Here is a 14,465-nt window from a genome sequence, read left to right on the forward strand (position 1 = left end):
CTTGCTCTTCACCTGGCCCGGCCGCTGGCTGCATTCTCTAACAGAGATTAGCACGGATCTCCCCTCTAGCGCGGGGATGGCACTAATGGAGTGAGGGCCTCTGATAAGAGACGGGAGGGCCAGGGCTGCTGCTGTGTGGATCGGGGCGCAGCACAAAGAGCGCAGTGTGAACCTTGCCCCATTACACATGCACACGTAGACACACGCACACTCTCTCACACACACAGGCCATAAATCCAGAGCGTTCTCTCACGGGGAGGTGAATAGAGCAGGCGGTGAGTACCTCTCCATCACTACCTCCTGCTGTCACACTATGTAATGTTCCCGCTAACAACCCTTCATTCACTCTCAACACACATTGTTACCTCATACAAAGACTCTTTTATTCAGCACGGTGGGTTTGCACCATTGGTCGATTTATGTCAGGACGCTGGTGTTTCTGTGGACTCACCGCAGCCCTGCTCATCACTGTTGTCCCTGCAGTCGTTGTGACCGTTGCACACAGACCACAGTGGCACACAGCGGTAGTTGGTCCTGCAGTCAAACTGGGTGTGGTTGTCACAGCGATAAGACGGCCCCACTGTGAAAAGACCACGTCAGGGAAGTCAATAACAAAGACAAAGTCTTTCAATCATATCTGGCGGGAGCAAACGGCTATCAATTGTGATTTCTCCACAGTTTAGGATGAACAGATCTCAATAGGCTCACTGTAGCAATCCCACCCAATCCCTATAGTTAACCGGGCGTGATTTCACCACGTGATTCTCTGTGTTGGGCGCGTCACTCACTGCACTCTTCCAGAGGCTCGTCGGAGTTGTCGCCACAGTCGTCGTCCACGTCACACATCCAGTTCTGGGGGATGCAGCGTCCGTTACGGCACTTGGACTGTCCGGGCCGGCAGGTCCTGCTGGAGCAGTGAGTGGGCTCCTCATCAGAGCCGTCGCCACAGTCGTCCTCCCCGTCACACTGCCACGCCTCTGGGATGCACCTCTTACTGGTGCACTGCCACTGGTGGGTCTCGCACTGATGATTGGCTGAACAGACAAACGGTCAATTCAGTTGAAACACTCTACTGAAGTACATTAATCCATCCCTGGTATTTAACGACAAAGATCACAACTCATGGGAAATCAACCATTGGAATAACAATGTTATCAAACAATTACAAAGACTGTGTCATGTGTTCTCTGAAAACAGAAATGACAGAGCTAAATGCCACCCACCACACAGCACAGGATCTTCATCAGAGCCATCATGGCAGTCCTGGTTGCTGTTGCACAGGAAGTGGGGGCTGGTGCAGTTTCCATCGTTGCACTGGAACTGGCCCAGTTGGCAGTGGCGACTGGGGCAGGTGGAGGGCTCATCAGAGCCGTCTCTGCAGTCCCTCTGGCCATCACACTTCCACCAGATGGGGATGCAGCTGTGGAGGGGAGGAAGGGCAATACTGTTCAGGGCTCACCAATGCCACAATTGTATAAAACAAAGAGAATGTGTGTATCGCAGTAGAACTCTGAGGTGAACTCCCACTCACCGCTCATTATCCGCACATCTGTACTGGGTGCTGGTGCACATGGGCAGGCAGCGAGCCACCCCCCCAAGCTGTAAAGTCAGGAAGTGGTCGGGGCATTCACAGGTGTGACCCCGCCCCCCGTCGCGGAGCAGACACAGGTGGGAGCAGCCTCCATTGTTCACTGCACAGGGGTTGGTCACTGGGGGGGAGAGACGGGGTCAGGGAATCAGTCAGGCATTCAATGCAGCTGGGCAAACACAGGCCCGGCATTGTGTCAATGTAAACACTTGAATGGATCTAACAGGCAGGAAACGTCAGGATAATGAAGTGATAGCAATCTGAGTGTGAAGGAATGGATGTTGATCCAAGAGAAGAGGAGACTCAGATTACTGTCTCCTAGACTGAGACTGACCTATGGGCTGCCTATAGGGATGGCACACGTGGATGTCGAAGGGTCTGTGTGTGGTGTTGACCAGAGACTGGCGGCCGGATCCGTCATATTTGTTGCCTTTCTCCACTGTACGGGTGTTCCAGTCAGTCCAGTACACAGTCTCCTCAAACACAGTCAGGGCAAACGGATGGGGCAGTATCCCGTCATACACGGTGTGTCTGTGATGTCCCTCCAGGTCTGAGAACCTGAGGAGAAGAGGAGTAGGATTACAGGTGTCCTTTAGGCATTTCGGGAACAAAGCAAGACTGCATGGCAATATGAAGCAGGGTCTTACTCAATGTAGTTGAGATGGGCATCCGACCAGTAGAGCTTGTCATTGCTGTAGTCGATAGTGACCCCATTGGGCCACTCGATCTTAGTGGTGATGATTGCGGTCTTGTTGGTGCCGTCCATTCCAACACGGCCTATGAAGGCTTTGTCCCCCCAATCTGTCCAGTAGACATATCTGACAGGGATCAAATGGATTGAGATTATTGGCTTATCGAATGAATCAAGAATAAATGAACCATTCCTCATTTTGTAATGGTTAGTGATTAGATTTACTCACCCATATTTGGGATGGAGAACGAGCGCCCTGGGGTTTTCAAAGCAGTAGGTGTTATTGGCGTCCACACAGTGTTCAGCCAGTTTCTTCACAAAGCGTCCGTCCAGTTCGGACACTTTGAGACAGTCCAGGAAACTGTCCGCCCAGTAGAGTTTCCTGGCCACCCAGTCGACCGCCAGGCCCTCTCCATGGAGCACCCCGTTCACCACCACTTCCCTGTTACTGCCGTTATAGAACATCCGCTCAATCACCCTGCGACTCACATCAATCCAATAGAACCTCTTGTCCACGCGGTCAAAGTCCATGGCCACCACGCTGGTCAGGCCCTGCAGGATGAGGGAGTAGGCCTCTCCGTCCGTGGACAGGTTACGAAGATAGTAGCGGTTACTGAAGATGAGGTAGGGCGTAATGTTGCTGTTCTGACGACAGCTGTGGCCGTCCGGTTCCCGCAGGAACCCGGGGGCACATTTACACATGTAGGAGCCCACCGTGTTCTCACACACCTGACTACACACGCTGGGCGTCTCCGCACACTCGTTGACGTCGTCGCAGGTCTTGTTGTCGGACATGAGGCGGTAGCCGGGGCGACAGGTGCAGATGAAGCTGGTGGGTGTGTCAGTGCAGTTGTGGTCACAGTGGTGCATAGAGGGGTTGGTGCATTCATTTATTCCTGCATCCAGGACAAGAGAGAACACGCATTAGAGGAGATTGCCTATAAATCCAACACCACACTGCTGCTCTGCTGTGATACTAAATGGCTATATGGACATTGTAGTTTATGTTTTTATATTTTATATAACTTAATATGTTTTATTGCTTATATATCATGCACTCACCACAGCCCTTCTCGTCACTGTTGTCTGAGCAGTCGTCGATACGGTCACATACGTTGACGATCGGGACACAGTGTCCGTTGTCACACCTGAACTGCCCGGGGGGGCACGTAGGCGGTGGCATGCGGCACAGGTGGTCAAGCTCATCGGACTCGTCCCCGCAGTCGTTGTCCCCGTCACATATGAAGTCGCGGGACACACAGCGTCCGTTCTGACAGGTGAACTGGTGCTGCTGACACGGCTGGTAGGTGCAGCCCTGCTCGTCGCTGCTGTCTCCACAGTCATTCCTCCGGTCACACCTGCCATCAAACACATCAGTCACTCAGTGTGCTTCCCTGTACACCAGGGGGTGCTGCTGCCCAGTCCACACACTCACACTGTAGTCTCATCATCTACTGAACAGTGTGACTCAGTCAAGACATCTGACAAATGTCATTGTTATGTCTCCGTCAAGTCCGCGTTGCCAAACCTGTAGGAGCTGCGTATGCAGAGGCCGTTGCTGCAGGTGAACTCGTTGACGCCACACGATCTGCGCGTGCAGTTCTGATGCTCGTCCAACGCGTCCGCACAGTCCGCATCGCCGTCACACACCCAATCACGTGGGATGCACTTCCGCTGTGGCGCTTGGTTGTTCACACAGGTAAACTCCAAAGCTGAGCATGTGCGGTTGTCTAACAAAACAGAGGGGGGGGGGGCAAGATAAATGACGCCAAATTAGAGACGTTTCAAGATTATGAAGACTCCCGAGACTGGACCTGAAATTTCTCGCGGTCCAAACATTCCTAAGTGTATTTCAGGACCTCTAGCCGTGACTTCGGTTTCCTATCCATCTAATGTGATTGAGCCCTATTGTTTGAAGTGAGACTCCTGCTGAGGCCCGTGGTGCGCTGAAGCCATGCGCTCCAGGCTCCTTATTGTCAGAGCCCACATTGGTGAGGGATGACATAATAGTTTAGTTCCACCCTGAGCCTGGGAGCAGCGACAGACACAAAGTAATGAGTGAGGCAGGGGAAATCAGGAATGTGAGCTCCTTGGACTCTGGCCGGAGACCTTCAACAAGAGCCAGTATCCACCCCCCACAAACCCAGCATGTATCCTGATCCCTCAGTGTCTGACTCCTGACAGAGAGAGAGAGAGATAGAGAGAGAGAGAGAGAGAGAGAGAGAGAGAGAGAGAGAGAGACAGAGAGACAGAGAGAGAGGAGGTAGAGGAGAGGAATTCACACTCACCACAGTTGTGTCTCTGGTCCTCGTCACTCATGTCTCCACAATCATTGTCCCCGTCGCAGATCCAGGAGGAAGCGATGCACCTGCCGTCGTCACAGGGGAACTGGTCAGTGTTGCAGGTTCTCACCAGGGTGGCTGCAGGGAATCAAAGGTCAAAGCAAACCATGTGAAAACTGATTACAATTAGAATACTATTGTCCTCTAAATACAAATATGTCAGTCACTTAAAACTTCCCTTTACATGTTCTGATTGACTTCAACTAGTAAAGACAACAGGTAATGCATACCGGAACCAAAATTAAGCAAGTGAAGCTATCAAAATAGTCACGGCATCTCCTCCACATTCCAATCTATGGTGTTCTATTGAAACACCAGATAAAGTGAGGCTGTGTAATTACCCTGGGACAAAAGGAAGAGGAAAGGAAGAGAGGAAAGATAGCGAGGAAAGAAAGAGAGGAAATGAAGGGAGGAAAGGGTAGGGGCTGTGTTTGTCAGAGGAGACTAGTGGGCGTTAGTATGGAGGAATGTGGCAGACAGTGGGAGGCCGGACTGACTGACTGACCACATCACTAACAAAGGCATACACTACTGACACATCACCAACAGCACACACACACGCACGCACACACACGGAAAATAAACCAATCATTCACGACTGTCAACTCAGGAGAACAAATGAATAATGACTCCATTCTGAGAACCTAGTTGAATCTCTCTTGCTTAGCGTAGTGAGTGAAGGAGAGCTGTGGTACGTACTACAGGAGGAGGGCTCATCGGAGCCGTCAGCACAGTCGGTACCCCCATCACAGTACCAATGGGCTGGGATACAGCGGCCACTGGAGCAGCGGAACTCGTTCTGGGCACACGTGGAGGTGGCTGGAAGGGGAGAAACAGACATGGTAAGGTCATTTAGGGGTCACTCTCCTCTCAAAACCCAGTTATTGTGCTTCCAAAAGGGCACACTATTCCCTATATAGTGCACTATATAAGGGCATAGGGGGCCATTTCGGACGCACCTTTACTGTACAGAACAGGCCTGGGGGACTCACCACAGTGTGTAGGGCTCTCGTCACTCATATCCCCACAGTCATTGTCCCCGTCACACAGGTAGGAGCGGGGGATGCAGATGTTGGTGGATGTACACTTAGTGTGTTCTGGCTGACATGTTCGCTCCGCTGAGATACATGACAAGAAGAGGATTGGTGTTATTGTTGAGTATATATATTTTAGTATACAGTGCCAGTCAAAGGTTTGGACACAGCTACTCATTCAAGGGATTTTCTTCATTTTTACTATTTTCTACATTGTAGAATAATTGTGGAGATATCAATACTATGAAATAACACATATGGAATCATGTAGTAACCAAAAAAGTGTCAAACAAATGTTATATTTGGATTCTTCAAAGTAGCCACCCTTTGCCTTGATTATAGCTTTGTACACTCTTGACGTTCTCTCAACCAGCTTCATGAGGTAGTCACCTGGAATGCATTTCAATGAACAGGTGTGCCTTGTTAAAAGTACATTTTTTAAATGTTTTTCCTTCTTAATGCGTTTAGGCCAATCAGTTGTGTTGTGACAAGGTAGGGTTGGTATAAAGAAGATAGCCCTATTTGGTCCATATTATGAGAAGAACAGCTCAAATAAGCAAAGGGAAACGACAGTCCATCATTACTTCGAGACATGAAGGTCAGTGCAATCTGGAAAATTTCTTCAAGTGCAGTTACAAAAACCATCAAGCGCTATGATGAAACTGGCTCTCATGAGGACCGCCACAGGAAAGGAAGACCTGGAGTTACCTCTGCTGCAGAGGATAAGTGTCACACCCCGATCTGTTTCACCTGGCTTGTGCTTGTCTCCACCCCCCTCCAGGTATCGCCCATTCTCCCTATTATCCTCTGTGCATACCTGTGTTTTCTGATAGTACGAACTGGCCATGACTGACCCAGCAGACACAGACCAGCTCCGCAACGCCGTTTCCTCCCAAGGAGCCACCACTGGGAGACACAATGAGTTACTTCGAAGTCTTTTAGAAGGGTTGAATACATTGCTGGAGCAATTTGGTGGATTGTCTGTTAGGCAGCCAGCCACGACAGTAACCTTCCAGCACCTCAGTAACCGCTCTGTCAGCAGTGCATCTCTCCAGGCCTCCCCGGCTTCCCGAGAACCCTGCTTACCTCCTCCGGAACGCTTCGCTGGAGAATCAGGAATCTGTCGGACATTTCTCTCCCAGTGTTCCCTCATCTTCGAGCTGCAGCCCTCGTCCTTTTCTCGGACCGCTCAAAGATAGCATACCTCATAACGCTGATGTCCGGGAGGGCCCTCGCCTGGGCTAGGGCAGTGTGGGAACAACATTTCTCCGTTATCCCGGAGAGAGGCTGCCCAGAAGTTACTCCAGCTTCGTCAAGACTCCCGCAGTGTGGCAGACTATGCTGTTGATTTCCGCACGTTGGCTGCTGAAAGTGCCTGGAACCCAGGAATCCCTGTTCGACATGTTCCTCCACGGATTATCGGAGGAGGTAAAAGACGAGCTTGCAGCCTGGGAGCTGCCTATGGATCTCGAGTCGCTCATTGCCTTGACCATCTGGATCGATGGGCGGCTATGGGAACGTAGGAGGGAAAGGAGATCTGATTCCAGTCCCACTCATTTACACAAGGATCCCACCTCGCCTCTGAGGAATCCTGGAAGTCCCTGGCATCTACGTTTCAGAGAGAATCCAAGGTTACCTGAGTTCCCCCAAGAGTCTCCGAGGTCTGCAGACTCGCCTCTTCCGGAGCCGATGCAACTCGGCAGAGCTAGGTTGTCTCCAGCCGAACGTTTACGCCGACTTAACACCAAGAATTGTCTGTACATGTCTACCTGTCCATTAAAAGACCAGGCTCATCAGTAGGTATGAGTAATCTGGGGCCGATGAGAGTTTCATGGACACTACCCTGGTGTCAGAGCTGGGCATCCCCACTCAGCCCCTCTGGTGCAGATAAGGGAAAGTGACGAGTGGAAGACAGCCTTCAACACAGCTAGCGGACTCTACGAATACCTGGTGATGCCATTCGATCTGACCAACGCTCCTGCTGTGTTCCAGGCCCTGGTTAACGACGTTCTCTACGACATGTTGAACCGGTTCGTGTTCATCTACCTCGACGACATCCTCGTCTTTTACCGTTCAGCTCAAGAACACGTTCTCTAAGGCCGACAAATCCTCAAGCGTCTCCTGGAAAACAAGCTTTTTGTGAAAACAGAAAAATGCGAATTCCATCGCTCCACCATCTCCTTCCTTGGATACATCATTGCTGCTGGGAATGTGCAGATGGATCCCGGAAAGGTGAGAGCCATGGTGGATTGGCCCCAACCCACATCCAGAGTGCAGCTGCAACGCTTCCTGGCATTTGGCAATTTCTATCGCCGTTTTATCTGGGGTTACAGCACCCTGGCTTTCCCCTAATCCGCACTCACCCCTCCCAAGGTCCATTTCACGTGGTCCCCAGTTGCTGACAGGGCGCTCCTGGACCTTAAGCACAGCTTCACCACAGCTCCTATATTAATCCACCTGGATCCATCCCTTCAGTTTGTGGTGGAGGTTGATGCTTCAGATGTCAGAGTCGGGGCTGTTCTGTCCCAGTGTTTTGCTCTGGACCTTAATCTACATCCCTGTGCCTTCTTCTCCCATCGTATTAACACCACAGAGAGGAATTACGATGTGGGAAATCGAGAACTACTAACAGTGAAGATGGCGTTGGACGAGTGGAGGCACTGGTTAGATGGGGCAGAACATCCATTCATTGTGTGGACGGATCACAAGAACCTGGAATATCTCCGCACCGCCAAGCGTCTCAACTTCAGGCAAGCTCGATGGGCCCAGTTTTTCACACGTTTTAATTTTACCATCTCCTACAGCCCAGTGTCCAAAAATGTTAAGCTATATGCGCTTTCACGCCGCTATAGCCTCGCTGCTACACTCTCAGACCCTGAGACAATCCTTCCTACCTCGTGTCTGGCTGCTGCACTCATCTGGGGGCTGGCTAACCAGATGTTTGTCCCACACGTTGCCGCTCCCTGGATCCTGGAATGGGCTCATTCCTCCAGGCTTGCCTGTCACCCTGGCTCCCGTCGGACCCTGACCTTTGTTCGACACCGCTTTTGGTGGCCTACCATGGTCCCTGACGTCTCCGCGTTCGTCGCCGCCTGCACTGTGTAATAAGACTCCTCGGCAAGCTCCTGTTGGCATCCTTCAACCACTTCCTGTCCCTCACCGTCTCTGGTCACATGTATCTCTGGACTTCATCACTGGTCTCCCTCTGATGACAACACCCCTATCCTTGCGGTGGTGGACATGTTTTCCAAAGCCGGCTATTTCATTCCCCTCCCTAAGCTACCCTCAGCCAAGGAGACGGCCCAGCACATGGTGCAGCATGTCCTCCGGATCCATGAACTTAAACTGGACATGGTCTCCGACCATGGTCCTCAGTTCTTGTCGTGGTTCTGGAAGCCATTCTGCATACTCATTGGGTCGTCAGCCAGCCTGTCTTCGCTGCCTCGTTTGCGCCAACCCCACCACCTGGAGGCAGCAACTCATGTGTGTGGAATACGCCTGCAAAACCCTCCCTTGCTCAGCCACTGTTGCCGTATCTGGAAGAGAGCCCGGTCCGCTTTCCTCAAGACCACCTTCAGGTATCGACGACAAGTAGACCGCCACCGGACCCCGGCTATCGTCTTGACCAGAAGGTCCACTTGGGTTCCTGCATACTTTCCCCCTGTTTCATCAGACCTTTCCCCATCTCTAATATTCTTAGCCCCTCTGCTGTTCGTCTTCTGTTGCCCGCACCCTCCGTATACATCACACTTTTCATGTATCAAGGATTAAACGTCTGTCTCACAGGCCTCTGTCTCCTCTTTCCTCTTTTCCGTACTCCTGTTCTCTTTAGTCCCTGTTTTCTAGTTCTTCCGGTTTTGACCATTCTGCCTGCCCTGACACTGAGTCTGCCCTGATTTACCAACCTCTGCCTGCGATTGACCTGTTTTTTTGTAAATAAACTTCTGTGATTCGAACTGTCTGCAACTGGGTCTTGTCCTGAGTTCTGATAATAAGTTTGTTGGAGTTAGCAGCCTCAGAAATCGGCAAATAACTGCACCTCTGATTTCAGCTCAAATAAATGCTTCACACAGTTCAAGTAACAGACACATCTCAATATCAACTGTTCAGAGGAGACTGCGTGAATGAGGCCTTCATGGTCAAATTGCTGCAAAGAAACTACTACTAAAGGGCACCAATTAGAAGAAGAGACTTGCTTGGTTCAAGAAATACAAGCAAAGGACAGTTGACCAGTGGACATCTGTCTTTTGGTCTGATGAGTCCAAATTTGAGATTATTGGTTCCAACCGCTGTGTCTTTGTGAGACTCAGAGTAGGTGAACGGATGATCTCTGCATGTGTGGTTCCCACCATATGTCACGACTTCCTTCGAAGTTGGTGCTTCTCCTTGTTCGGGCGGCGTTCGGCGGTCGTTGCCACCGGCTTTGAAGCTGCCACCGAGCCACGTTTCTTTTTCCATTTGTTATGTCTTGATTGTACACACCTGGTTCCCATTATGTTATTATTATTTCCCTATTTAACCCTCTGGTTCTCATTGTGTTTTGTGCGTGATTGTTCCTGGTTTTGTGTTAGTCATTGTTAGGGTTTGTTATCCCTGGGTGGATTTATTGGCTGATTCTTTTTCAGAGTAAAGTACGTTATTTTACTCAGTTCTGTGTCCTGCGCCTGACTCCGTCCTCACCTCTACACAACTGACACTTGACACCGTAAAGAATGGAGGAGGAGGTGTGATGTCGTGGGGGTGCTTTGCAGGTGACACTGTCAGTGATTTATTTAGAACTCAAGGCACACATAACCAGCATGGCTACCACAGCATTCTGCAGCGATACGGCATCTGGTTTGCACTTAGTGGGACTATCATTTGTTTTTCAACAGGACCCAAAACACACATTCAGGCTGTTTAAGGGCTATTTGACCAGAAGGAGAGTGATGGAGCGCTGCATCAGAATACCTGGCCTCCACAATCACCCAACCTCAACCTAACTGAGATGGTTCGGGATGAGTTGGACCGCAGAGCGAAGGAAAAGCAGCCAATAAGTGTGGGAACTCCTTCAAGACTGTGGGAAAAGTATTCCAGGTGACTACCTCATGAAGTTGGTTGAGAGAATGCCAAGAGTGTGCAAAGCTGTCATCAAGGTAAAGGGTGGCTACTTTGAAGAATGATTTGTTTTTAGATTTGTAAAACACTTGTTTTAGTAACTACATTATTCCATGTGTTATTTCATAGTTTTGATGTCTTCACTATTATTCTACAATGTAGAAAATAGTCCAAAGAAAAAGAAAAACTTGAATGAGTAGGTGTGTCCAAACTTTTGACTGGTACTGTATATTTTAGTGACTTTTACAACACAAAAACATATCTAATCTTCGTGAACTAATCTTTTTTACTTTAGATTTGTAACCAAGTTTTGTTTTGAGGACTTACGGCAGTTTTGTTCGTCCGAGGTGCCGTTGTCATAACAGTTGTTGATGCCATTGCAGATGTAGTCCTTGGCGATGCAGCGTCCGTTGTTGCATGGGAACTCAGTGTTGGGGTCGCACGGACTGAACAGGCAGCCTACCTCATCACTGTTATCCCCACAGTCGTTGTAGTGGTCACAGCGGTAGTGGTAGGGCACACAGCGACCATTCCCACAAGTGAACACAGTGGGCTCGCAGGTGTGGAAGGCTGTCAATCAAACCAGATGCAACATTATCAGAGCTCTAGCCAATGGACAGGGAGAGCAAGTGAAGATGGACAGGGTGTACAATATAGAGGCGGGCTTTACCTGACAAGGCAATAAATGCGGCTGCCATTTGCACTTGGACTGCATGTAAGATGTAAGTACATGTTTTCATTAGTTTAGGATGGGGTCAGTAGAAAAAAACAAGCAGCACTAAATAGCTACAATAGATTAGTGAACTGCAAGCATACACACCGGAAGTTTGGAAATCATTCTTGGATCCTGTAAAATGTTTGTTGCAGTGAGAAACAGAAGGCTGGTTAGAGGCAGCATGTTAAAAACAGTTAAGAGTAGTTCAGAGAGTGAAGGACAGAGCAGGTGCAGTGATAAATCAATCATAATTAGCTGTAATCACAACCACATTCAAGACATGCAAAATCATCACATTGCAAGATATTTCTAAATAGACGAGACAAACAAATATGATTTGAGAAAACAGGCACTACTTGTGGCCACTGAGCACCATACCACAGACTCTCTCCAGTTCGTCGCTTCCGTCCCCACAGTCATTGTCATTGTCACACGTCCACTGAGCACGGATACAGCGTCCATTCATACAGGTGAACTGGCCTTCCTGGCAGCGGGTCCCGTTGTCAGGGATACAGTGCTTGTTGTCGGCCAGGTACCAGCGACCCTCTGAGGGACACTGACACTCAGCACCCTGGGGCCCTGCGGAGAGGGACAGGGGGACAGGCATCAGACGGATGGGGGGGTATGACAGACAGGCGTACCACAGCCCAACTCACATGATCCCAAAACAACATTGCAACACCAAAACAATAGGATGCTAGAGAAGATCACATTTTCAATGGAAGTTTGGTCCAACTCCGACATTTAGCTCAGAAACTACAGCCTGCTTCTATTTGATCAGAAAACTTGAGGATTAAAACAGGGCCTAACTTCTAGTACCTGGGGTACAGATGTGACTGCAGCCTCCGTTGAACTGCTGACATGGGCTGTTGCACTGTTGCTGCTTGTTGCTGGCCAGCACATGGACGTCCATAGGCCTGGATGGAAGGTTCTGGGTCATCACCCTCTGGTCAGACCCATCGTGCTTGTTAGCCCGGTAGATACTGCGTGTGTTCCAGTCAGTCCAGTAGATGTACTGGCCATACATGGTCATGGCGAAAGGGTAAATGGCTGTGCTGACGATGACCTCCCGATTGGCCCCGGTGAGAGAGCAGCGCTCAATCTTCTGTCTGATAACCAAAACCAGCACATATCTTTAGCATCAACATGAAAGGACAACGAATGACTTGTGAGAAGAAGGTAGCTTTATAAGAGGGTCTTACAGGCTGGCGTCTGCCCAGTACAGTCTCTGCTCTTCATAGTCCAGGGTCAGCCCATTGGGCCACACCAGACTACTGTTTACAATCTCTGCCCTGAAGTTCCCTCCCAATGTAGAACGTTCAATCTTCGCATTCGTCCCCCAGTCTGTCCAGTACATATATCTGTGTGGCATGGAAGAAGACAAGTTTTCCCATTGTTAATCAATGATTGCACAGTGCACATTCAACACATGCTGAATATGTGATACTGAGTGAGTGCTCTTGTTATCACAACAGAAGGAGTGAAACGGTATTAGCATTCTTGGCATTTCTGGCAAGTCTTACCCCCTGCAGGGATCCAGCATTATGGCTCTAGGCCGAGGAACATGAGCGATGATGGATCTCTGTGTCCCGTCCACTGCCATGGAGCTGATAGTCTGGTTGATGTAGTCACTGTAGTAAATCCTTTTGTTGATCCAGTCATAGGCAATACCATCAGGAGCTCCAAGATCTGCATGGACACAAAAAACAACACATAATGTAGAAAAGTACTGCAATAAGCAAATAGCACAAAAAAGGTGAAACCAGATCATTAATTACAGTATGATTTTGTAACATAACAAAACAAATCTAGCTGTTAAGTGTCTTACCTGAAGCCACCACTACTGGAGGTGAGGGAGGAGATGAAAGACTGATGAAGCTAATCTTGCTGCTCCCAGCCCCTGAGCTCTGGGTGAAGTAGATCCTATTGTCTGTGCGGTCAAAGTCCAGGGCCACAGAGGTGCCGGGCACGTTGACCACAGGGAAGGGCAGTCCGTGGTCGTCCGTGTCCAAATGCAGGCTCTGCACCGTACTCTCCGTTGTAAAGATGAGGTAATCATCCCGCGACACCACACAGCCCTCGTTGTCCGTCCCCAGGTTGCCAAAGGCACAGCCACACTTCTTGGTCTGGTTCCCGGGGAGGGCGAAGCAGAAGTGGGCACAGCCTCCATTGGTCTCCAGGCAGGGATTGTTGTTGAGCTGCTGGGCCGAGCTGGGCTGGATACGCTGGTCGTAGATGGTCACGTCTCTCAGCATGTTGATGTTGTCTCTGATGACTGTAGGCTGCTCTGTACTGCCAGGCTCCTTACTGGCCTGGAACACCTTCTTCAGGTTCCTGTCCACCCAGATGATGCTAGTCTCAAACACAGTGATGCCATATGGAGTCGGGTAACGACTCCCAAACCGGACTACCTCTGTCTCGCCCCCCTGAGGGTTGACCCGGGCTATCATATCCAGAGAGTCATCCACCCAGTAGAGATATCCAGTCTGGTAGTCCAGAGCCAGACCTCGCGGGGTTATAATCCCAGACGACACCAGCACAGTGCGGTTGGTCCCGTCCAGCAGAGCTCGCTCAATCTTGGGGTTCTGTCCGTAATCTGCCCAGAACAGGTATCTGTTTTTAGGGTCCACCACGATGTGGCGTGGCATGTCCACTTGAGTCTTCAACAGCACACGTCGGAAAGTGGTGTTCAAGCGCAGAACCTCCACATAGGTCTCCGTCAGGAAAGCATTCGTGAAATAGAGGTTTCCTGAAAAGCCAAATTGACATATATAAGTGAAAGGGTAATGGGGATTAGATGATGTAGGAAAGGCCTGTGGTCATGTAGTTCTTATTGAGTGGTTGCGTAAGGACAGGGTAAGCCTGCTAATTTGCATAGTCACCAGGAGCTGGTTTCCCACACCCAGATTAAGCCTATTTCTGGACAGCAAAAGGAGAAATAGGCTTATATATAGTCTGGGTCCGGGAAACCGGCATTTGTTTAGTATAACCATCATTT

At 49.9% G+C, this 14,465-nt stretch overlaps 1 protein-coding gene across 5 annotated transcripts in view; it reads right to left on the reverse strand.

Moving 5' to 3' along the window:
• Positions 1–14,465, reverse strand: part of lrp2a (low density lipoprotein receptor-related protein 2a) — a 69,638-nt gene that overhangs the window by 15,634 nt on the left and 39,539 nt on the right. For 3 of the 5 annotated variants that reach the window (XM_029688113.2, XM_029688029.2, XM_029687935.2), the window contains 20 exons: positions 13,296–14,216; positions 12,991–13,156; positions 12,670–12,828; positions 12,287–12,576; positions 11,846–12,046; positions 11,573–11,599; positions 11,423–11,461; positions 11,080–11,322; positions 5,614–5,739; positions 5,321–5,440; positions 4,568–4,699; positions 3,808–4,009; positions 3,342–3,637; positions 2,509–3,175; positions 2,236–2,406; positions 1,923–2,146; positions 1,532–1,709; positions 1,224–1,420; positions 789–1,034; positions 452–580 (listed from right to left, as the gene is read on the reverse strand). In XM_029688113.2, coding sequence (XP_029543973.1) covers positions 452–580; positions 789–1,034; positions 1,224–1,420; positions 1,532–1,709; positions 1,923–2,146; positions 2,236–2,406; positions 2,509–3,175; positions 3,342–3,637; positions 3,808–4,009; positions 4,568–4,699; positions 5,321–5,440; positions 5,614–5,739; positions 11,080–11,322; positions 11,423–11,461; positions 11,573–11,599; positions 11,846–12,046; positions 12,287–12,576; positions 12,670–12,828; positions 12,991–13,156; positions 13,296–14,216 — 4,734 coding nt within the window. The remainder of the gene's footprint in view (positions 1–451; positions 581–788; positions 1,035–1,223; positions 1,421–1,531; positions 1,710–1,922; positions 2,147–2,235; positions 2,407–2,508; positions 3,176–3,341; positions 3,638–3,807; positions 4,010–4,567; positions 4,700–5,320; positions 5,441–5,613; positions 5,740–11,079; positions 11,323–11,422; positions 11,462–11,572; positions 11,600–11,845; positions 12,047–12,286; positions 12,577–12,669; positions 12,829–12,990; positions 13,157–13,295; positions 14,217–14,465) is intronic. The other 2 variants (XM_029688273.2, XM_029688194.2) reach the window with 1 other exon arrangement.

This window comes from Oncorhynchus nerka, linkage group LG1 (genome assembly GCF_034236695.1).
Source record: "Oncorhynchus nerka isolate Pitt River linkage group LG1, Oner_Uvic_2.0, whole genome shotgun sequence".
Lineage (NCBI taxonomy): Eukaryota > Metazoa > Chordata > Actinopteri > Salmoniformes > Salmonidae > Oncorhynchus > Oncorhynchus nerka.